Source organism: Gracilinanus agilis, chromosome 3 (genome assembly GCF_016433145.1).
Source record: "Gracilinanus agilis isolate LMUSP501 chromosome 3, AgileGrace, whole genome shotgun sequence".
In the NCBI taxonomy this organism is placed as follows: Eukaryota; Metazoa; Chordata; class Mammalia; order Didelphimorphia; family Didelphidae; genus Gracilinanus; species Gracilinanus agilis.
The window spans coordinates 305,974,605-305,997,633 of record NC_058132.1 but is presented as its reverse complement, the minus strand read 5'-3'; the positions used below and the strand labels follow the sequence as shown (position 1 = coordinate 305,997,633).

Below are 23,029 nucleotides of genomic sequence, written 5' to 3'. Positions count from 1 at the left end.
GCAGACAGCAAGCAAACATATATATGAATAGACTTGGACAGTATAAATGGGGAATAAATAATGGAGGGAAGGCACCAGAATTAAGGACTGGGAGAGGCTTCCTGTAGAAGGTGGGACTCGATAAAGGAAGGACAGGCAGTAGGGAGAGATGAGGAGGAAGAACATTCCAGGCATGGGCAAGAGCCAGAGAAAAGGCCTGCTGCTAAGACAGGGAGCTACTAGAACAGGAGGCCAGGGACCCTGGATCTGAGTCCATTCAGTGTGTGGTGTGAGAAGGCCTGGAGCCTTAGGTGAGGAGGTCCCTGAGCACCAGACCCAGGCTCAGCTTCCCTGCGTCATGCCTTCTTCGTTCTTGGCCCTGGCCCTTGAAGATGTGTGTGCTTGATTTCCCACTGGACAGGGACCGTGTTTTTCATCCTTCATTTCCCTCCAGCAGAGCACTAAAGACAAGGGTTTACTTGCTGTGCCTTGACTGCCTGACTTGGGTCAGAACCAGTGATCACCAGCTTAGAAAATCCTGTAACACCTCTGAGGTTGTTTCTGATCTTCAGTGTCTCGTTTCCACAAAGGGATGGCAGGCTCTGCTAGCAGCTTTGTGGTGAAGAACCAGCAAAGAGCATTAAGAGAGAAGCTGTTTATTGGGATGGAAATGAGGAGTTCCCCTCCATTTGGTGGTGGATTAGTCAGAACTATGATCAATTAGACCCAGTGAGCACCATGTAGGTGTAGGATTCTTGGGGCTCTTTAGAGATGTCACTAGGGTTTTGTTGGCACCAAAAGCTTCTTTGCTATTTAAACCCAAATTCTCCCCCATCAGCCTAAAGATCTCATAACTCTTGCCAAATGGATGAGTTTATAACCATATCCTTGTGATGATTAAGCAGTGATTAGGTTCTTCTCTACAAAACATTGGAATGTTTGTTCTGCATGTAAAGTAATAGCTCATGGACTTTTACCCATCTTCTCAATGCCTTCCTTTAGCTTTTTGAAACCCATTTGATATTTCTACTAAACAATTCTGATTAAGGCTTTATAAAATGTCAAGAAAATCACTTTTATCAAATTAGAGACATTTTGGTTTAATGTCCAGGAGATGAATTAGTCAAATCATTGAGCATTTATTAAGTGTCTACTACATGCCAGGCTCTCTGAAGTCTAAGAATAAGCATAAAGAACCATTCCTCAGAGATTTGACATCATCTGGCTAGAACAGAGGATAGAGTGAGGGAAATAAATTTATTTAGTTCATATGACTCTATTCCAGACAAGATGTACCTTGATTCCAAAGGACTAAAATTCAAATATTAGTTTTGTCACCTACTATTTCTGTGAATGTGACAAATCATATAACATCTCTGGGGTTAAGTTTCCTGATCTGTAAAATCAGAGTTTTGGACTAGCTGGCCTTGAATGCCCTTTATAACTCTAAATCTGTCATCCTAGAAGATGACTGTTAGAAATCTCTGGGAAGCATTACCACAAACATCCTGTCCCCTAGCTCTGAATCTCTTGTTAACTATCATCATCAATTTTATTGACTCTTATTGACTGAACTTTCAATTTATATTTAAACAGTTTTTAATATCCCCTTCTGTTGTGTTCTTTTTAGGTCAAGGAGTGGGGGGCAGGAGTGATATGGTCGAACATTAAAGATCTGTGTGCTCTCAGACAGTCTTTCCTAGGCCATAGTATTCTGGGGAATTGGTTTTGGCTGCTTTGGGGATATCATCCAGAATTCTGGAGTAGGCCTGTCCCTACTGCAAGCACCTTGTTATTCATGAATTCCTCTTGATCTAGTAGTTTTACAAGATGTTGGATTCTTTCCCCCTTTAATATTTAACCTTAAAACACTGCCTGCTTAACAATGCAGCAGTTCTCTAAGACTGTAAGTTGTAGAGAAGTTGCATACCTACATTAGGAGAGAAAGTTTCCTCATCCAGGAGTTGAAACTTTAGGTCCAAACCCAGACCCTCATCTATTAATGCCCCAATAGACTTCTTTTGCATTTATATTGTGCTTTAAAAAAAAAAAAAAAAAACTTTACAAGTTGCTTTGTGTTTGCAAAATTTTGTTTTCAAAACTTTCTGCCATGGAACCACTTTAAATTTCTGTTTAAACAGTGTATTGGTTATACCTGTGTTTTGTGCATGAGGTAGGGAGAGCAAGCATTATCATTCCTGTTTTGCTCATGGTGAATCTCCAAATCAGAAAGGATAAGAAATTTGCTAGAGGCCACAAAGTCACTTAGTGACAGAGCCAGGCCTGGAACCCAAGTCTCCTGACTGTTTATTCAGCACCTTTCTAGAGCCTGTAGTTTAGAGGGAATTTCTTGGATTTTTTGGATTTCTTGGAATTCCTTCCTGGGCATGGCGGAAGTTGTTTCTGTGAAGGAGAGGGCTGGTAGTGGTTTTCCACTGATGGGTTCCTAGCAATTAAAATATCACACACATCGGCATGTTGGGAAGGGGCAATGATAGCAGTCGTACAAATGGCATTGATTTTATCTTAGCTTCCCCTCCAACTGGATTTGGGAATTTCCTTTCTTTTGGATTTCTTTTGGAAAATGATTATTTCTACATTTATAAATTGCCTTTTTTAGTTGTTATTGTTTTTGTTTTGATTGTCTTTTTCTTTTTCCTAAATAAAAAAAAAAAAACTCTTTGAAAGTGTATCTTTTGGGGGACATCTGGGTGGCTCAGTGGATTGAGAGCCAGGCCTAGAGATGGGAGGTCCTAGATTCAAATCTAGTCTCAGACACTTCCCAGCTGTGTGACCCTGGGCAAGTTACCTGACCCCCCTTGTGTAGCCCTTACCACTCTTCTGCCTTGGAGCCAATACACAGTACTTACTCCAAGACAGAAGGTAAGGGTTTAAAAAAAAAAAAAAAAAGAAAAGAAAAGAAAATGCATCTTTTTCAAATAGGAACCTCCATTTTCAAATAGGAATCATCCATAGGAATGATAAAGTAATTTCACTATATATATCTCAGTTGGAAAATGCATGTTCCTTACCCAGCATAAGCAAAATGTAAACTTCTTAGTGATGTTTAGAAAAAAAATAACCTTCAAATTCAAATCAGTTCATCTTCAAATTCAAAATCAGTTATCCTTCAGCTCACAGAATTTTTCTTCCTCAGATTTCTTTGCTGAATTCAATTCATGAAAACTTCCAACAGTAAGTAATCCTTATCACTTGGCCTCCCTTCCTATAAAATGCTGCACATACTGTACTTTCAAATGAACTATCTTTGTATCATGGATGGGATTAAAAAAAATGTGGTTTTAAAAAGTATAATCATCCCAGTGTTTAGGGGGAGGATGCCATTCTTAGACATCCAGCCTCTACTTGCTGCTAAGTATAAATATATCTTGACTTATACAGTCAATTTCTTCTTATAAGAAATTATATATAAATCAAATCCTCTTTTAAATGTGTTAGAAATCTCACTATTTTAAAGAATTGGGGGTTCATCTTTTTAAGTCAATAAGCATCTGCTAATTTATACTTGAATATGGGTCTGTGATCTCTTGGGCACTCTTTTCAATATTTTTAGCTTATAATCCACCCATGCCTTCTCATGTTCTCTTCCATCTCTAAAAATCTTCCAGAGAGGAGATTCTCCATGCATGGGGATCCTTTCTCAGGATCTTTTTACATTTACTAGTTATCAGTACAACACTTAACAGCCATCTTTTATCCTTTACTAGTGTTGTCAGGCCAGCTCATCTGCTTTTACAAGCTCATATTTTGAGAACCATAATCACTGGTGATGTGCCATGCCCACCGTACACCTCTCCTTTGTTCTTTGGATCACCCACATTTTTAATTCTTTGTTCTTTTTGTTGTTGTTACTGTTGTTCTTTATTTAAACCTTGGATGTTATTCTTTCTTAGTTTTATTGATGCTTTTTGTATTTATGTTAGAGGCATTTCTGCACCCCCAACCCCCCGACCCATGGTTCCAGTTTAAAAGGGGGAGTGTAATAGCTCATGTCTTCTAAGTACAAAATTGAACATTATAATATGATGTCAATTCCATTTTATTTACTGTTGATTTTCCTTGCATTGTCCAGCTCTCTTAAGGAGTATCTTGAAACTATAAAAATAAGAATTTCAACTCCAAAATCCTTTTTATTTCTACTTTTAAAAAAAATAAATGCTACATTTGGTAATTTTAAAAATAAATTGGATTAAAAACCATTAGTTTTTTTAAAATACCCAACATTTAAGAAAAATCAAAGCTAAAGTATAATTATAATAATATTGGCTAAGCACTAAAAGGTTTGCAGAGTGTTTTACATATGTCTTTTCATTTGATCTTCAAAATAGCCCTGTGAAGTGGGTGTTATTATTATGCCCCTTTTATAGATAAGGAAACAGAGACTTAGAGAGTTTAAGTGACTTGTCAAGAGTCACACAGCTGCTAACTGTCCAAGACTGTCAGAATTTGAATTCAAGTCTTCCTGACTTAAATTCCAGCACTCTGCCCTCTGCACACACACAAGCTGTTTCTAGCATGTTCATTTTTCAGGAGCTGGAAATCACCACTGGCGTCCCTCCACAGAGGATAATGTTAATTTCTAATTGCTAGATTTGATCTAGTGACTTGGGTCCCCAGGAATCGCATAGACTAACATCTTTTGGCTTTTCTTCTAGAGCAATGGCCTCCACTGCTGCTCGTGACCAATTTTTGCGACAGATGGAACAGATTGTAGATGGAATTAAACAAAATCGGATGAAGGTCAGTTAGGTTTCTCTTCTTCTCCCTCTAAACTTGAAACTTCATTATAAAAAGAAAAAACTTACTCAAGAGAAGCAATTCACCTTTATAATAAATAAGTGGATAATACTATAATTATAATCATCAAAAATAATATAATTATGATAGAGAAGACCCTGAAAAGACTACCTAATAAGCCCTCCAGTGACACCTCCTCTCTTCCAAAAGAATTGCAGTTCTTTTTCCAGATTCCTCCATGGCCAGAGCCAGCAGGTAAAGTTGGGGCTTCATTATGTGGTATGATTTGAGTGGTGCCTGGAAGGCCCCTCAACCCAAGATAACCCTCCCTCATTGAGCTGTCATAATACCTGAAATTCTGACATTAGAAATTACTTCCTTTGTGTCTTAAAAGCATTTCCTTAAAAGCATTTAAGGAAACTTCTAAATTATAAATATAACCAAGGGATGATCAACCAAATCCTGGCAGTCCTTAAACAGTTAAAGGGACAAAGGATGAGAAAGGATAGGATAGGGCATCAAAGATAATCAATTTTTGCTTCATAATTTGGCTAAGGGCCATCCTCTTTGTAGATCAGAATGGTAGGTTGCCTATACTATTACCACAGAAATTGTCTTATTTTGTTAATTGTGAAATAGACTTCATCAAATTTGTAGGAAACTGACTCATAACTACCTACTTCCTCCAGATGGAATCAAGCTTATCTTTCAATTGTGGGCCTATTAAAAACACACCAGCAATTACTATTTAGGCTGTGGAAAGATTTTGCCTTAAAAATGGCTATAAAATTTCAGTTAGTCTTTACTTTAAAGAGATAAAATGAACCTACCGTGGCTACCACAGACTCCCACTCTCTAGATAGGGAAATAGAGGCTGTTATCAATTTTTGTAACCTTAGCAGGGACCTGCATAATTTGGATTGGGGAGTTGTCAGTGGATTTTAGTTTATCCATTCTTTTCTAGCCCCAACCTCTTCTTGTTAGTGAACTTTTGCTAATGATAAACAAATGTAGAAACCTTAGGGATGCAAATTTCCACTTGATATAAGGAATACTTTTTGACAGATCTGTCTAGAAATGGAATGAATTATTACCTCAGTAGGTAGTGAGCTCCCCATTATTAGAGGTTTTCAACAATTCATGCTTTTGATATGATTTGAAATAGATCCTCTTGAAAATTTGAAATAGGGCCTCTTAAGTTCCTTTCAAAGTCCAAGATTCTATGATCCATAAGGTATTTGTGGAGGTTTCATCTCCTTAGAGCTACTACTTACTTCCTAAGGAAAGTAATCATAATGAGGAAAATGTCAATTGGGGTTTTTTGGCTTTGAGGACACTCTCAGTAAGAACTCAGCCCTTTATGGAAAAAGAAACATGATAGACCCAAGTGAAAGGCAATTTATTGTACCTCTATCTATTTGTGTGTGTGTGTGTGTGTGTGTGTGTGTGTGTATGTGTGAGAGAGAGAGAGAGAGAGAGAGAGAGAGAGAGAGAGAGAGACAGAGAGAGACAGAGAGAGAGAGACAGAGACAGAGACAGAGAGAGAGAGAGAGAGAGAGAAACAGAGACAGAGACAGAGACATTGACTGATTTGTAAAAATATACACACACAATTGTTATGTGATGAAACTGGATGTTTTTAATGCTAACACTTACACATTTGAAGTTAATATTGTCACTTTCAAAAGACTCATCTTAACTGGTGGCACACTTATTCTAGTAATACTGCCGTGACTCAAAACAGTTTTAGAATTCATCTTGGAACATAGGATTATAGAATTGGAGCTGTAAGGGACCATTGGAAGCATAACAGAGCAGTGTCATAAAAACCCATGGAGCTGAGAATATCCAGAGTGATAGAGGTGATCAGCATTATGTCACACACTGCCAAGAGGTCAAAAAAGAGGAGAACTGGAAAAGGGCCATTGGATTTAGCAATAGATAGGCCCTTAGTGACCATGGAGAGAGCAGTTTCAATCAAGTATTGAGGATGACAGAAGCCAGATTACAAGAGTTGAACAAAAAGTGGAAGCAATGTGTGTGAGAAACTTTTTCTAAGAATTTGGCTGTGAAAGAGAATCTGATTCTCTAAGTATAGTAGGGTTAATTTTAGGCTTTTTAAGGATGGGAAAGACCTGGTCATGTTTGTAGGCAACAGACAAGGGTCCAGTTAGACATTAGGGAGAGAGGTGGAATTGATTGATGGGAATGAGCTCCTAGAAGAGACTGAATGGGATAGGATCAAGAGCAAGAGCTTCTAGAAGGGTTGACCTGGGCAAGGAGAAAAGCCTCCTTATTTGTCATCAGAAACAAGAGCAAAGTAGAAAGTCAAGGATGATCCTGAGGTTTCAAGGAGAGGTTGCTGCAGACAGAGGGCTTTAATTTGTTTTCACTGAAATATGAGGCAAAGTCCTATGTTGAGGAAGAGGAGGGAGAGTGTGTCAAAGATGGTTTGAGAATGAGTTTGAAAGAGCAGTTCTGGGGAGTTTGACAGAGAGTTGATCAGGGAAGTATTTAAAAAGATTGGCATGCATCAATGAAGGCCCATTTGAGGTTAGAATACATAAATTTTTAGTGGATCCAGATAATAGTTATAGTTTTTCTAGAACTATTCAGTAGTGTAGAAGAAAAGACAGGTGAAAGTATTTCAAAGTTCTATTTTGGCTGAAAAGGGGATGAGTAATGATAGGACACAAAGGCAAGAGATTCAGGGGTCAAAGGCAAGATAAAATGGAATCAGCTAACTAAAGGACTAAGCTTTTGAAGAGGGGAAAGTGAGGCCAGGGCAGAGGCAATAGTTTGGAAAAGCAGAGAAGGGTGGAGTGACTGGAAGTTGAAGTAAGGGCATAAGTTAACAGTGTCTATTATGTGTCAAGTACTATGAGAGTTACCAGAGATATAAATCCAAAAAATGAAACAATCCTTCCTCCCAAGGAGTTTAAATTCTATCCATGAAGACAAGAATATGAAGAAAAAATGCAAAGAAGGCAGGGAGAACGTTAGCAGTGGGCAGAAGGAAGGACCAGATAGTGTCCTGTAAAAGGTGGTCATTGGCCTAAGTTTTGAAGAAAATGAGGGATTCTTTGTGAAGTAGCTTAGGAGGGAGCATATTCTAGACATGGGGGACAGCCGGTGTAAGACAGAGATGAGAGATGTGTTGTGGGTGCTGGCCGGATTGGAGTACAAGAGCCGGAGTGATATATATGAGGAGGTTGATAAACTGATAAGCCAGGGTATTTGAGGGGATATCACATGCCCATTGAAGTCCCTAGCAAAAGGGTAAGTTTTGGTATAGAGAGGAAGACTGGGCTGGTATAAATGGCCAGGTAGTTACTAGCTGCTAGGAGTTGGATAGGGTGACATGCATGGATGGAGTGGATCTCAAAGAAAAACTGGTCACTAGTGAGTGATAGGTTATAGAAGGAGGAATTGGAAAATTAGGAGCAAGAACTATGCCTGCTCTCCCTGGCCCAGTGTGCTGGGAGGCAGGAGAGAAAAGGAAGTCACTTCTCTTCTGTCTCAAGCTATGTGATCTCTGAGGGCTCTTTCAGCTCTTAAATGCTGTTTCTAGCACTATGCATAATTATAACAATGTTGTTGTAAGTGGACCAGGCACAAAATATTTCTTTTCACTGTGCTTTCTTAAAACTTTTTAACAGTTGGAGAAGAAGAAGCAAGAGAACAAAATGAGAAGAGACCAGTTAAATGATGAATACCTGGAACTATTAGAAAAACAGAGGCTATACTTTAAGACCGTGAAAGAATTCAAGGAGGTAAGAGCAAAGTTTTGACCAAGTTGTCAGTGGGTGACATTTTAGGAAGGACATTGGCAAGCTGGAGAATGTCCAGAGAAGGGCAACCAAGTTGAAAAAGATCTTGAGTTTGTGCCATGTAAGAATCAAGTCATGAAACTGGAGCTATTTAGCCTAGAGAAGAGCATATCACTGGGACATGATAGCTGTCTTCAAGTATCTTAAGAAACCATTATGTGAAAGGGATTGGATTTGTTCCTCTTTGGTCCTACAGAACAGGAGCAATGGTTAGAAGTTGCAAAGAAGCAAATTTAGTCTTGATAGTCAGAATTAGAACTATTCCAAAGTTAAGGCCTACCTGGGGAGTTAGAGGAGTTTCTAGAGATCATGAAGTCCAGGAAAGAAGCCAGGAGGAAAATGATGAGCTGCCTTCCTGAGGGTCTGGGAGAAGCTCCCAGATGTCCACCGCCTCTTCTCTCCAACCAGAAAAGCCATGAGTTTCAGAGTGGAAATCATCTTGGAGAATAGCGAATCCAAGAAAATTTTCAGATGGGAAATTATGAGGTAAACTCTCTGGATACCCTTCTTAAATGGACAGGAAACATTTGTTATCTAGAATCCCTCTAAAAACTGACAAGAATAGTGAAGCTACTCAGTACTATGCCATTCAGGGAATGGAAAAGGAAAGACTCAGAGTAGTCATGACAACAATCTTTAATTCTACTTTAACCCTAAGAGCAGAACTTAACCAGTGGGAAAAAGTTACATGGAGACAGATTTTTTTTTGCCTCAGTATGATGGAAAAATTCTTTTGTTGTTATTTTTTGTTTCTTCAGGTTTAATATTTATTTTTATTTTTCCCCAAGTATTTGTTAAAACAGTTTAAAAAGAATTCTGCATCTTGAATTTTTTCCTTCCTTCTTCCCATCCCCCGAGATGGTAAGCAGACTCATACAGATTTTATATGTACAATCATGTAAAACATTTTTCCATGTAAACCCTTTTGCAGAAGAAAACTCCAACGCCAAAAAAAAAAAAAAAAAAATTGTTTTGGTCCAAATTCAGACTCCCAGCAATCTCTTCTTTAGAAGCAGATGGCTTCTTTTTTTTTTTTTAAATCATGAATGATGGAAAAATTCATGACAGTTAAATTTGTCCAGAAGTCAGCTGCTTTAAGAGATATAGCCAGTCCCCCTTAGTTGAGGTCTGTAAGCAGAAATTTGCTGACCCTTGGAGTGAGGATTGCGCTAGATCATTGATGGGCAAACTTTTTAAAGAGGGGGCCAAAGGAAAAGAAATGCTCATCTGTCAGTCTGTTTCTATAGCAACTCTTTCGAAGTTTCATTTTACTGTATCCTACTCATTGTATTTATCAAATTAGGAATGATGTCATGCAGCCGGATAGAACATTTCAGAGGGCCGCATCTGACCTTTGGGCCATAGTTTGCCCATTACTAGGCTAGATGATTGCCAAGGTTGTATCAGGCTCAGGAATCTTATGCTTCCATACTATTTTCTGAAACTCAATACTCAAGACTTTAAAAATCCCTTTGCTATTCCTGGGCTCCTCTCTTCTTTTAATCTGAATGAACTGAAATAAGCAAAGGCAAAAATGAGAAATGTTCCTGCAGCCCAACACTCATTTGGTGATGCTTACGTTTCCTGAGACAGGAGCAACACCTTGGAAGTGCTAGACTGTCATCTTCAGGGCAGAAAAATGCTTATTTTATTCTTGAGTACTGAGACTTCCTAGACCTCTTGTACCACCTCGCTGGGTATTCAATCAGAAAGCATCTATTAACTGCCTCCTCTGGGGCAGGCACTGTGGTGGGGATACAGAGACAAAAGTGAAGCGATTCCTGCTCTCAGGGAGCTTTCATTTTAATGGGGCAGGTGGCACATACATATGCATTTATTCAGAATATATACCAAATGAATACAGTGTAATTATAGGAGAGCGGGCAATAGAAGCCAGGGTGATGAATATATATGTTTTGACCTGTGCACTAAATTGAATGCATGATATGCACATTTTAGAAATTAAAGGCAGGACTGCATAGGTCTGGTATTCCAGTTTAGCAAAGGTAGTCTATTGATTGCTTATGTGTTCAGTTCAGGGAATAATACAAGAGAAGTAGAAAAGTCCTTGACTTCCAAAAATTGACAGGTTTGTTTGGAAAACAAGGCCTACATACATATGAAATTTCTGGTGGTGGGTGATTGTTGTTCATTTGTTTCAGTCACATCTGACTCTTTATGACCCCATTTGGGTTTTTCTTGGCAAAGACACTGGAGAGGTTTGCTATTTCCTTCTCCAGTTCATTTTACAGGTGAGGAAACTGAGGCAAACAGGGTTAAGTGGCTTGGTTAAGGTCACATAACTAGTGAGTGTCTGAGACCAGATTTGAATGCAGGAAGATGAGTTTTCAGGCCTGTCATTCTTATCCACTGTACTACCCAGCTGGCCAGCACAAACCTCAAATGCCATTTTGTTGACTCTTTCTGAAGGAGCTCAGAAAAAGCTTGAACATAACCTCTTCCCCAGTACTCCAGGAGAGGGCCGATTGCTTGATATGGTTGCTCTTTCTGCCAGCTAGGCCTCTCTTTACCCCAGCTAACTGTCGATGCTCTTTTCAGAATCACCCAATACCCTGAAGAAATAGTAACAGACGAGGGGGTGAATAATCCTCTCTCCCTCAAAGGCCTCCTTATCGCTCTGCTCTCTGTGCCTCGGCCATAGCCCTCGTCAGGCCCACCTGCAGCTCTCTTCTCAGCCCTGCAGCAGGGAAACTTCACCTTGGCTCTCTTCTTCTCCTCATCTAGCCTCTCTAAGTCAGAGCTCTCTCAGCCAGTGGTTTTAGAATTCTCTTCTAAGGAACGCTGCATGAGAGCTGCACCAGCCCTGGCCTTTGGCCTCACACCGGCACTGCCGCTCGCTGCATTGGTGTGCCTCGGCCTCTCCCCTCCCCTGGAGTCTCTCACTTCACTTGTCTTCTAACCTATGGTTGCACACGCAGCTTAGTGCTTTTAGGCCTTCTTATGCCCCTGCAAGTTCTCTCCAGGGCAGTACTCCTCACACAGAAAAGGGATTGAGAGACCCTGGAGTAAGGAAATTTGTTTTAATTTCAACCCAGCAGCCCACTGTACTCTGCAAAATCGCAGCAGCTACGTGGACTGGTGACCCTTGTCCATCTTCCCCAGCTTCACATCCTGCTTTCTTCCTCTTGAATTTTCTACATCACTTAAAATCCTCTTTCCCTAAAATCATTTATAGATGATACCAGAAACCTTGATATTTGTGCTTTCCCCCACGCATCCTTAAGAAAAGCTTCTCTTGAACCAGAGAACCAGAACAAAGATCCACCCCAAAAAGCAGGCCTTATGACAGCAGAACACTTCTCTTGCCGGGTCACCATTGTGAAAGGGACACCCCGCTTTGCTTAGTCAGGGCAAGGCAGGCAACATCAGGGGTCACGGAGGAAGAGCTTTTGGCTCCCCGGTCTCCTGGTGCCATGAGGAAAATTCAGACCTTTGCCATTCACATCATGCCTACTTTTTTGGACTGATCTCGGTCAAAGGTTCCAGTTATGGTTCCCAATGCTTTTGGGTGAACCCATAGATTTCTGGAACTTCTATAGCAAATAACTGGGAAGTGTGAATGTTGGCCAAGCACACAGAGGGTATTTTATACTTCTTCAGCTGCTCTGTCCAGTAAAATGATGTAGTGGGGAAGAAAAAGCTCTGGGCCTGGTGGCACACAGCTCTAAAATATGCTATGGCTGTGGCCAGGATATCACTTGAGTTTGGGAATTCTGAGCTACAGTAGGGCTATAGCCGTTCAGGTCTCCAAAATAAGTTGGCACTATTATGATAAACCCCCATTAATAAGGAGGGCTTACTAGCCCAGGTCAGGGGGAGGAAAAAAAAGAAACAAGAGAAATTTAAAGCTTCTGTGCTGAGGGGGAGAGGGTAGGATGGGAAAGGGGAAGGAGGATATGAAGAAAAAATATCAGTCAAAAATCAATAAATATTGATAACGCAGCTAGCTAACTACTTTGTTTAAAGCTAGGATCTAGCTCTATGAGAATACAAAGAATCATAAGACAAGTCTAAGGGGAAAGAGTTAGCCATATCTTGCCAGCCCCAGACCCCACCAACACTGCCCCCTGCTATCCTTCTTCTCCTTCCCATTCTTTGTTTTAGGAAGTCATCAAATCCATACTACCATTCCTAGGAAGGTCATGCCAATCAACTGCCTAAGGATTCCACTTATTATCTCTGTGATTTTTCAAACTAAAACACTTCTGTTTGGTCACCACTCTATTGTGCAGTCTTCCTCTATAGGTCTGTAAGCTCCTTGAGGACAAGGACTATCTTGCTTTTGGTATTTGTAAAAATAACATTATTTCCACTAATTTCTAAATGAAATTTCACATTTCCTTCAAACATTTTAAAAGATTGTTGCTCTGAGAAGGGACCCAAATTAGCACTGGTCTTGGTATGTTGTACACATGCTTAATACTTTTTAAAAAGTTCATTCATCTCCCAAGTGATATATCTTCAAATAATGAAAACAGTTATCAGATCTTCCTTCCTCCTGAAAGCTCTTCTTTAGGCTAAACATGACCAGTTCCTTAACACACATGGTTTGGAAGTGCTTCCCCTCCTCTGGGTGTGCTCTAGCTTGTCAACGTCCTTCCTAAAATGCATCATCTAGAAGTGCACCCTGTGGTCCAGATGGTCTGACCAGGGCAGAGTTGAGTGGGACTTGACCCTCCTCTTTCTGGACACTAAAATGCAGCCTGAGATCACATTTGGTTTTGGGGTTGCCACAGCATACCACTATGATCCTCAGGTCTTTTTCATACTGACTCAAGTCTAATTGTGTCTCTGCAATGCTATATTTGAACAACTGGGTTTCTGAACCCAAATAGAGGACACTGATCTCTAATCAACAATATTTTATTAGATTTAGCTAATCTTTCCACATTGGTCACTAAGTTAATAGACCTAATTAATACTGAATGTCCATTCAGACTACTGTCTTATCTTCATTAAGCTTTCTCAGGATGTTACAGCTTCAATCTCTGGCATTATCTTTGTATTTAGGCATGAGAGCAAGTCTCCCAAATTCCTTTAGTGTTACTGTTTTCCTGTGCAAATCTCCAGCCTCCCTGCTCTTGCTACAGATATTCTGCTCATGCTGCTTGGGTACCTCTGATTTCTAAAGTCTTGTCCTTGTCTTAATTGGGTAAATTTGCCATCCAGATTCTTCCTGGTGTTTATCTTGTGTTCTGATGTTAAATCCTTTGTTCTCTTCTTCCTCATCCTGGCCTGACAAACAAGGTCAGGGTTTGCTCTTATCAGTCTGGAAATGGGAGAAGGCTGAGAGGAAGTAGAAATAAAGTACACAAATCATGAAGGAAAGAGAGAATGAGGGCAAGAACTTCTTCGTTAAACCAGAGTACTATAAAGGACTGTGCCCTACTCCTTGAAGCCTGTAGTTTTAAGACAAATAAAATGGAGCTCTACCTAACGTAGCAGGGAGACACTCATTACTGAGAAGGTACAGGCTACAAAGACAAATACTTTTGTTTTTTTAAAGAAATAATTTTGAGAAGGGTTCTGGTAAAGTGAAGGGTGACAAACTCAAAATTAAATAAAAAGAAAAATTAGGGCCATGACTCCAAGTGAGGAAGCTATCCATGCTTTGGTGGCTCACGAGGGATAATTGAGGTCTCGTCAGAATGGTGGGGCTAGCCCAAGGAAGCATTGCTGGTGTTTATGATATCCCCCGGCACAGAGGTGTCGATTCCATTTCTGCAGCTACAAGGGAAAAGCAGTGTATATGCAGTTGAGAACCAAATTTGAGTTCCAACTTTGCTACTTACTCTCATCCATCAAATTACAGGATTGTTTTTGGAAAATGAAATGTGCTTTGTAAATGCTCTCCCCCTAAATGTAGTAAAAATGACAGCTCTTCTTCTTCCTCTTCTCCTGGGCCCCAGAACTCTGGTCCCAGGCTCTTGATTCTTGGTTCTGAGATTAAAGGCCCTTTCCCCCTTCATTTCTCATCACATCTTTCAAGGCCTGCCAACACATGATAATTTTTCCCTTTCCCTTGAGAACTCTGGGCTTTATGAACTTCAGTGAACAGAATAACTCTGCTTCCACCCTTGTTCCCCATGGCTGTCTGTAAAGATTTCAGTTTTTCAAAGTGTAAAAAAAAAAAGTGAAGAAGCTTATAAGAAGTGAACTAATAGGCTCCGCTAATAAGACTCCAGGCAGGCACAGTCTAGCACCAGAATAAGGATACCTTCCCCTAAGGCTCCAGGGATCCACTTAGTAAAAAATTCCCTTAAACCATTGAATTTTTTGAATCAAAGGCCCTCCAAACCAATTTTGTATTCTCGCTTGAGATCCTCTCTATACATTTCCTATTACTCTAGGGTTTTTTTTTCTTCTCATTTTAGCAGCCAAAGTAACTGGCATCTCAGAAATACCCACAGAAGTTTAGGGACAAAGTCAAATTGGCATCTGTGACTTATATTTTAAGAAGTAAATGAACAATAGGGACTACCTATGCATGTCAATAGTCAATAAATATTGATAAAGCGGCCAGCTACTTTGTTTAAAGCTAGGGTCTAGCTCTGTGAGAATACAAAGAACTACCTATGCATGATGACATAAGGTCTTGTTTCTATATCTGCTTAGCTAAATCCTGGACTTACGAGGTCCTATGTCCTCTATGATAAAAAGCCCAGCCAGAACCTTCCTGCCCATGACTGTCTCTTCCTCCTCTGAACTCAGAGCAATCTTTGTCTTGCTGGTACCACTCACCATGTGGTACTTCTTAAATAATTTTAAAATTCTAGTATTATTATTGAACTTTTTTACCCACTGATTCCACAGTGATTAGGATCTTGTCTTATGATTCTTTGTATTCTCATAGAGCTAGATCCTAGCTTTAAACAAAGTAGTTAGCTAGCTGCGTTATCAATATTTATTGATTTTTGACTGATATTTTTTCTTCATATCCTCCTTCCCCTTTCCCATCCTACCCTCTCCCCCTCAGCACAGAAGCTTTAAATTTCTCTTGTTTCTTTTTTTTCCTCCCCCTGACCTGGGCTAGTAAGCCCTCCTTATTGATGGGGGTTTATCATAATAGTGCCAACTTATTTTGGAGACCTGAACGGCTATAGCCCTACTGTAGCTCAGAATTCCCAAACTCAAGTGATATCCTGGCCACAGCCATAGCATATTTTAGAGCTGTGTGCCACCGGGCCCAGAGCTTTTTCTTCCCCACTACATCATTTTACTGGACAGAGCAGCTGAAGAAGTATAAAATACCCTCTGTGTGCTTGGCCAACATTCACACTTCCCAGTTATTTGCTATAGAAGTTCCAGAAATCTATGGGTTCACCCAAAAGCATTGGGAACCATAACTGGAACCTTTGGCCGAGATCAGTCCAAAAAAGTAGGCATGATGTGAGTGGCAAAGGTCTGAATTTTCCTCATGGCACCAGGAGACCGGGGAGCCAAAAGCTCTTCCTCCATGACCCCTGATGTTGCCTGCCTTGCCCTGACTAAGCAAAGCGGGGTGTCCCTTTCACGATGGTGACCCGGCAAGAGAAGTGTTCTGCTGTCATAAGATAGCTCTATTACTTCTAATCTTAGTGAACTTCTAATTCAAGAATTCTTAATGTGAAATCTACAGGACCCTTGGGGTCCATAGACAGATTTCAAAGGTCCCTTGCACTTGGAAGAGAAAAAAAATGACATTTCCACTAACCTCAAAATGAAATTTTGTATTTCCTTCACATATTTTAAAATGTTGTTCTGAGAAGGAATCCATAGCCTTTACACTGTCAAGGGAGTATATAACTGAGAAATGGTTAAAAATCCCTATTCTGGGGGGCAGCTGGGTAGCTCAGTGGAGTGAGAGTCAGGCCTAGAGACGGGAGGTCCTGGGTTCAAACCCGGCCTCAGCCACTTCCCAGCTGTGTGACCCTGGGCAAGTCACTTGACCCCCATTGCCCACCCTTACCACTCTTCCACCTATGAGACAATATACCGAAGTACAAGGGTTTAAAAAAAAAATCCCTATTCTGGGGGGGCAGCTAGGTAGAACAGTGGATTGAGAGCCAGACCTATGGATGGGAAATCTGGGGTTAAAATTTGGCATCAGACACTTCCTAGCTTTGTGACCCTGGGCCTACCCACTTTTTTGCTCTTCTGCCTTGGAACCAATACACAATATTGATTCTAAGATGGAAGCAAGGAATTTTTTTAAATTTTTTAGAAAATGTTTCCATGGTTACATGATTCATGTTCTTTCTCTTCTCCTGAAACTACCTCCCCTCCCCCATCCCGGTAGCCAATGTGCATTTCCACTGTGTTTTACATGTGTCATTGATCAAGACCGATTTCCATATTATTGATAGTTCCATTGGGGTGGTCATTTAGAGTCTACATCCCCAATCATGTCCCCATCAACCCATATGTTCAGGCAGTTGTTTTTCTTCTGTGTTTCTACTTCCACAGTTTTTCCTCTGAATGTAGATAACATTCTTTCTTATAAGTCCCTCAGAATTGTCCTGGGATATTGCATTGCTGCTAGTAGAGAAGTCCATTACATTCGATTTTACCAGTGTATCAGTCTCTGTGTATATGGTTCTCTTGATTTTGCTTTTTTCACTCTGCATCAATTCCTGGAGGTCTTTCCAGTTCACATGGAATTCCTCCAGTTCTTTATTCCTTTGAGCACAATAGTATTCCATCACCAACAGACACCACAATTTGTTCAGCCATTCCCCAATTGATGGGCATACCCTCATTTTCCAGTTTTTTGCCACCACAAAGAGTGAGGCTATAAATAATTTTGTGTAAGTCTTTTTCCTATGATCTCTTTTGGGTATAAACCCAGCTGGAGAAGCAAGGGATTTTAAAAAAAAAATCCCTAATCTAGTCTAATGGAGAGACATGGGCCAACACACATCAAGGAACCAGGGTTAGGATGAAAGGGTACCTGTGGGACTTGTCCATTTTAATGGTGGAGGACAGAAAACAAAAATAAAAAGTCTTATTTACTGAGACATGGCTCCACATGTATCAGCTATGAATCACTATCTACACACTACTTTAGAAAAAATACTGAAGCAAACTGGAATGCCCTAATCTGGGAGGTCTTTGAGGTGCTTTCACAGAGGAGAGAACATAAACAGCATGGTTTGGCAAATGAGTGTGAGAAAGGCCAGTGGACACAAATATTACAAATTACAATTGTAAATAAATTATAAAGTAACTCATCATGTTTAAGAAAGCTTAGCATCTTTACATGCTTAAGAAGGTTATAGCAGTGGCTTGGTCCACATGAATTCCACAGAGTTTAGCTTCCGAGGCAGTTATATGAGATTTTTATTTTCTCTTTGTTTGGGACATCTCCAGAGTGGGTCTGGAGCTGGGGGGCTGCTGGGAGTGGGGAAGAGTTCCCATCTCTTAAGAAGACTCCCATGTGGATAAGAGGTTGATGCATCACTATCTACCTCCACAAGGTAATTCCAAGAGGAATAATTTGTAAACCATGCAGCATCATATAAATGTGAGCTCTTCTAATTAATCTCTCATTGCACTTTCTCATCAGGAATGCCGTAAGAATGAAATCCTGCTGTCCAAGGTGAAATCTCATGTTTCCTGAGAAAGCTCATCAACTGGCAACCTTAATTGATTTCTCTAGCCTTGAGATGGATTACTACATTATGAAACATGATTGTTAGAGTCTAGAGATGTCGACGGACTGCTTCAAATACCCTGGATTTTTTTTTTTTTTCTATTTTGCTTCCTTTCATTTCCCATGCCAGGTGTTAATGATGGTCATTCAGCACAAAGGGTAAAATTAGAACAGCCCATCCACAGAATAAGATGTAATATGACCAATATTTCTTTTTTTGTATAGATTTTTCTTTTACATCCAAAATAACATTATACATAATTAAGATATCAGGAAAAATATTTGCATAAAGTCTCTATAAAATAAAATTTAACTCATTCATTCCACAGATATTTATTTTCCACCCTGCTGCCCTCACGTTCTGTGTGCAAGGCATTATTCTAGACATTGGAAATGGGGTAGGGGAAAGGAAAAGGAATGAAGGTCACAAAGACTTAGCAGAAACATTTTCTGCATTCTGGAAGCTAACTGCCCCAAAGGGAAAGGAAGATTATACACATATAAAACTACAAGGCAGTACATAAGTCCTCCCTATCCCAAGTATAGTTAGTGTTGTAAAGAGTTAGACTCTAGAAAGGTCAATTTTGCCTAGATTGGTGTTAGGGCCCTGGACAAAGACCTCGCTTCTGGGCCCACCCCTAATGAGGACACAGTCACTCAGTCCTCTTCATCCCCTTCAGTTAGAGGAAGCCCACTTGGGATTTCATTGGAGCTTCGAGTGACCTCCCCAAACTTGGTCTCTGAGGGTTCAGTGGAGAAAAAAACAGGGATTTTAGAACCAAAGGACTTTGTTCAAATGCCACTACTGACATTACATGTGTGGCCTTGCATGAAGCTATTTCACCTCCCTCGGCCTTATTTTCCTAATCTGTAAGATTAGGGGTTTAGATTGGATGACCTCTTTAATGAGTCACTTATAAGATGTCTTTGCCTTCTGCCCCCAAGGCAGTACTTCAGTACCCTTTGGCCGCCATGTTTAAACACCTGAGAACTGTTTACCCACTGTTTTTTTCCCTGACTCTCATTTCAACCCTTCCCTGTCCCGTGGAACCTTGGCCTCCTCTCTGCCCACTGTGGTGTTTACTTAGTGGCCACTGCTCCCTTGGCACCAGGGCCCAGCCATGGGCATGCTGAGCTCCCTCCATACCTCTCCTACTATCATTCTGCTGGTTAGACATGTGGCCTGTGGTACAGAGGTCTTCTGAGGAATCAGATGAGACAGGGAAAATATGGGATCTAAGCTTAAGCCTCGAAGGGCTCTGGTCTGGGAAGACAAAGCCAACAAGGGAAGGCTGATCCAATGACAAGAAACCACAAGCACTTTCTATCAGATTCAGGCTCAGACACTATCTTCCTTGGACGAGTCACTCAACTGCTGCTTGCCTCTATTTCCCCAACTGTAAAATAGGATTAATAATAGTACCTACTCCCAGGGGCAGCTGAGTGACTCAGTGGATTGAGAGCCAGGCCTAGAGATGGGAGGTCCTAGGTTCAAATCTAGCCTCAGACACTTCTTAGCTGTGTGACCCTGGGCAAGTCACTTAACCCCCATTGCCTAAATTGCCTATCCCTTACCGCTCTTCTGCCTTGGAACTGATACATAGTATTGATTCTAAGATGGAAGGTGTAACAATAATGAGAGTATCAATGTCCAAAGATCCTCAGGAAGCCCTCAGGACTGGATTCAAGCTTAAATGTCCCCCTCCTCTCCTCACAGTCCTCCGCCTAAAGACCTCTCCTCCTGTTCCTCTCTGAGGACCTCTCTCTGGTCTCGACTGTCATTAACTGTCACCAACTGTCAGCCACTCCTTCTCTGGCTCCTTTTGTCCCATCCCCCTTGCACAAATCTCATCCTTACAAAGGTAAGGGTTTAAAAAAAATAGTACCTACTCCTGGGATTCTTGTGATGATCAATCAGCTGAGATATTTCTAAAGTACTTAACACATCATAAATGTTAGGGAGATGCTAGCTGTTATCATTACATACATTATCTCATTTTATCCTCCCAACAGCCAGATGGGTGGGTCCTGCAGGTGCTAATGGTGCCATTTTGTCAGCTAGAGATTGAGGCAAGTGACTCATCCGTGGATATATTAGTATGACGTGTCCAATGGGAACCTGTCTTCCTCACTGCAAGTTCAGCCTTGCTTCTCTTTGAATAGGCCATTTTGGTTAGAGTGGACTAGGGAAGGAGGGAAGCATCAGAGCTGAGCTTGGAAATCCCAGGAGGCATTAGATTCTAGAGGGTAATTCTTGCCAGGAGAACAAGATTGGGCTTTATCTCATCTACAAGGGATCGTTGGACCAAAACTGTAGGAGTTTCATTCCCCAAGATTCCAGTGGGCTGTATATGTGCCAGCTGAAAAGAAGATTTCACAATAAGCTTCATGGTCAAACTTGGTGGCCAAACACTAGCCAGAATTTTTGGATAATAAAATGTGAGACTTAGCCGTATCAACAAGTGCAACTTTAACTCCAGTCGCTTTTGATAAAATAATACACAGAAATATGTAAATATTACATATATGATGAAGCATGGGTGATGTGTATGAACTTTTAGAAAAATCCACTCTGGATTAATGCCCATTAAGTCCTATGCTAGACCAATTGAGGCCTAACAAAGGAGACCGGACAACAGCCCTTGACCAAACTGGAAACAATATCCATATAAATAGCATTCCTCTCTTTTTACCTTTGGAATGAAGCAAGTACTAGAGTCACATCCTCACATATTTTAGTTTGTCTGCTTGTTAAAAATCCCATCTACTTGCTGGAAGGAAATAGGTGATAGAATATTGTCCTGTAATTTGGAGGGTTTTTGACATTTGGGTCAACCCAATGATCAAGACAATCTCATGTTTTGTTTTGTTTTGTTTTTAAATCCTTACTTTCTGTCTTATAATCAATATTGTGTATTGGTTCTAAGGCAGAAGTGTGGTAAAAGCTAGGCAAAGGAGTTAAGTGACTTGCCCAGAGTCACACAGCTAGGAAGTGTCTGAGATCTCATAATGTTTTGAGTATGGCAAGAAGAGATCCCTGCGGTTGGTTTGGTAAACCACTTGAATTTTCAGCAAAGCATTAAATACAATTCATCAAGCAGATCACACACCTACAACTCCCAACTAACTGGATTCTTTTACTGAGTTTAGAATTTTGTTTCCTGACGTATCATTGTTCAAAGCAAAAAATTCCTTTTACTGGAAGGGAGAGAGAGTTCTGAAGGCAAGGGTTTCCTTGTGTCTCTACCATCAATTCTGATTCTCCAGGGTAGTGGAGAATGGTGGTGGGGCAAATAACCTCCAACAGATAATTAAATAATATTTCTATTTAGCAGCATTCTGTTTTGTTTTTAAGGAAATAATTTCTATTTCTAGTTATTTTTCAGATGGGCTATTATAATTATTAAAAATTAGTTTCCATTCCTTTAAAATATATCCATAAGGTGACAGGTTATAGGTAGTAGAGACTTGGGGGAAAAATTAAACCAACCACTGGAATTAAATATACAAACAATACCTAAAGCAGAGAGTCATTTTGTAAAACTAGAAAAAAAAATAAATCTGAAAGAACTTAAAATCAGAAATCTCAAAGGAAATCATGGAAAAAAATGGGAAGACAGGGGGCCCTAAACAATACCAAATCTCAAACTATACAACAACGTTAATCATCAATATTTATATTTCATGCAGAATTTAAAAAATAAGTCAATTAAGAGACAAGATTAGGTATACAAGAAACAGAAGCAAACATGCATGCTGTAGAGGCAGCTAAGTGGCTCATGGATAGAGAACTGGAAATAGGAGGTCCTGGGTTCAAATGTATCCTCAGGAACTTCCTAGCTTTGTGATCCTGGGCAAGTCACTTGACTCCAATTGCACTGTTCTTCCTTAGAACCAATATTTGGTGTTGATTCTAAGATAGAAAGTAAAGGTTAAAATTTTAAAAAGCATAATATAAAAGGTATTTAATAAATCCCCAAAACCTCAATTACTGAGGTAAGGACTCCCCATTCCATAAAATGTTCTGAGAAAACTAGAAAGTAGCATGACAAATAAGATTTAGACCAACATTTTACAATATATGCTGCAATAAGATCCAGCTCAAAAGTGATCAGCTCGATAGGAATATTAAATCTGGAGAAAAGTGGGGCTTGATGTGTCTTCAAATTCTTGAAGGTACATAGAAAACATTTGTTTTGCTTGGTCTCAGAGGGAAAAAACAGGGTCCCTCTATAGAAATTGGGCTCTATATGATGAAAAATTTAACAAGTAGTTCTTTAAAAATGGGATGGAGTGTCTTGGGTGATAGTGAGTTCTTTGTCACAGGATCAAAGATATAGAGCTGGGATGGATCAAAAAGGGCATTAAGTCTTCTCTCCTTTTAAGAGTGAAGAGACTGAAGCTTAGAGATAAAATTACTTTTCCAAGATCACAAAGCTAGTAAAGGTAGAAATTTAAACTCTGGTTTTCCTGATTCTAAATCCAGCACTCTCCACACCACACCAACAGATCTTCAAATGAGGCCAAATACTACTCGTTAGGGATATCATAGCAGGGATTTGTAATTTGGATATGGTTTGGCTAGATAACCTTTGAGGTCTTGTCCAACTCTCCAATTCTGTTATTCTCACTAGGTAGTCTCAGAGAAGCCAAATGCTCTCACTACGCCAACAGAGTTATGGGCTGGAGTTTTTTCATTTAAGACAAAAGCAGTATCAGCTCTGGCCATCTGCCCTTTTGCCAGATCAATGTTACCCATTTGGAAACAACTGGATTTATCAGTGAAAAATCTGACAATCCTTACCATTAT

At 40.1% G+C, this 23,029-nt stretch overlaps 1 protein-coding gene across 3 annotated transcripts in view; it reads left to right on the top strand.

Annotated features, from left to right (window-relative positions):
- The window catches only part of CCDC93 (coiled-coil domain containing 93), a 118,566-nt gene extending 100,026 nt beyond the window's left edge, over window positions 1–18,540 (top strand). For all 3 annotated transcript variants that reach the window (XM_044669915.1, XM_044669917.1, XM_044669918.1), the window contains 4 exons: window positions 3,137–3,174; window positions 4,656–4,740; window positions 8,397–8,510; window positions 18,133–18,540. In XM_044669915.1, the coding sequence (XP_044525850.1) occupies window positions 3,137–3,174; window positions 4,656–4,740; window positions 8,397–8,510; window positions 18,133–18,186 (291 nt within the window). In that variant the 3' untranslated portion in view covers window positions 18,187–18,540. The remainder of the gene's footprint in view (window positions 1–3,136; window positions 3,175–4,655; window positions 4,741–8,396; window positions 8,511–18,132) is intronic.
- The last annotated feature ends 4,489 nt before the right edge of the window (window positions 18,541–23,029 follow it).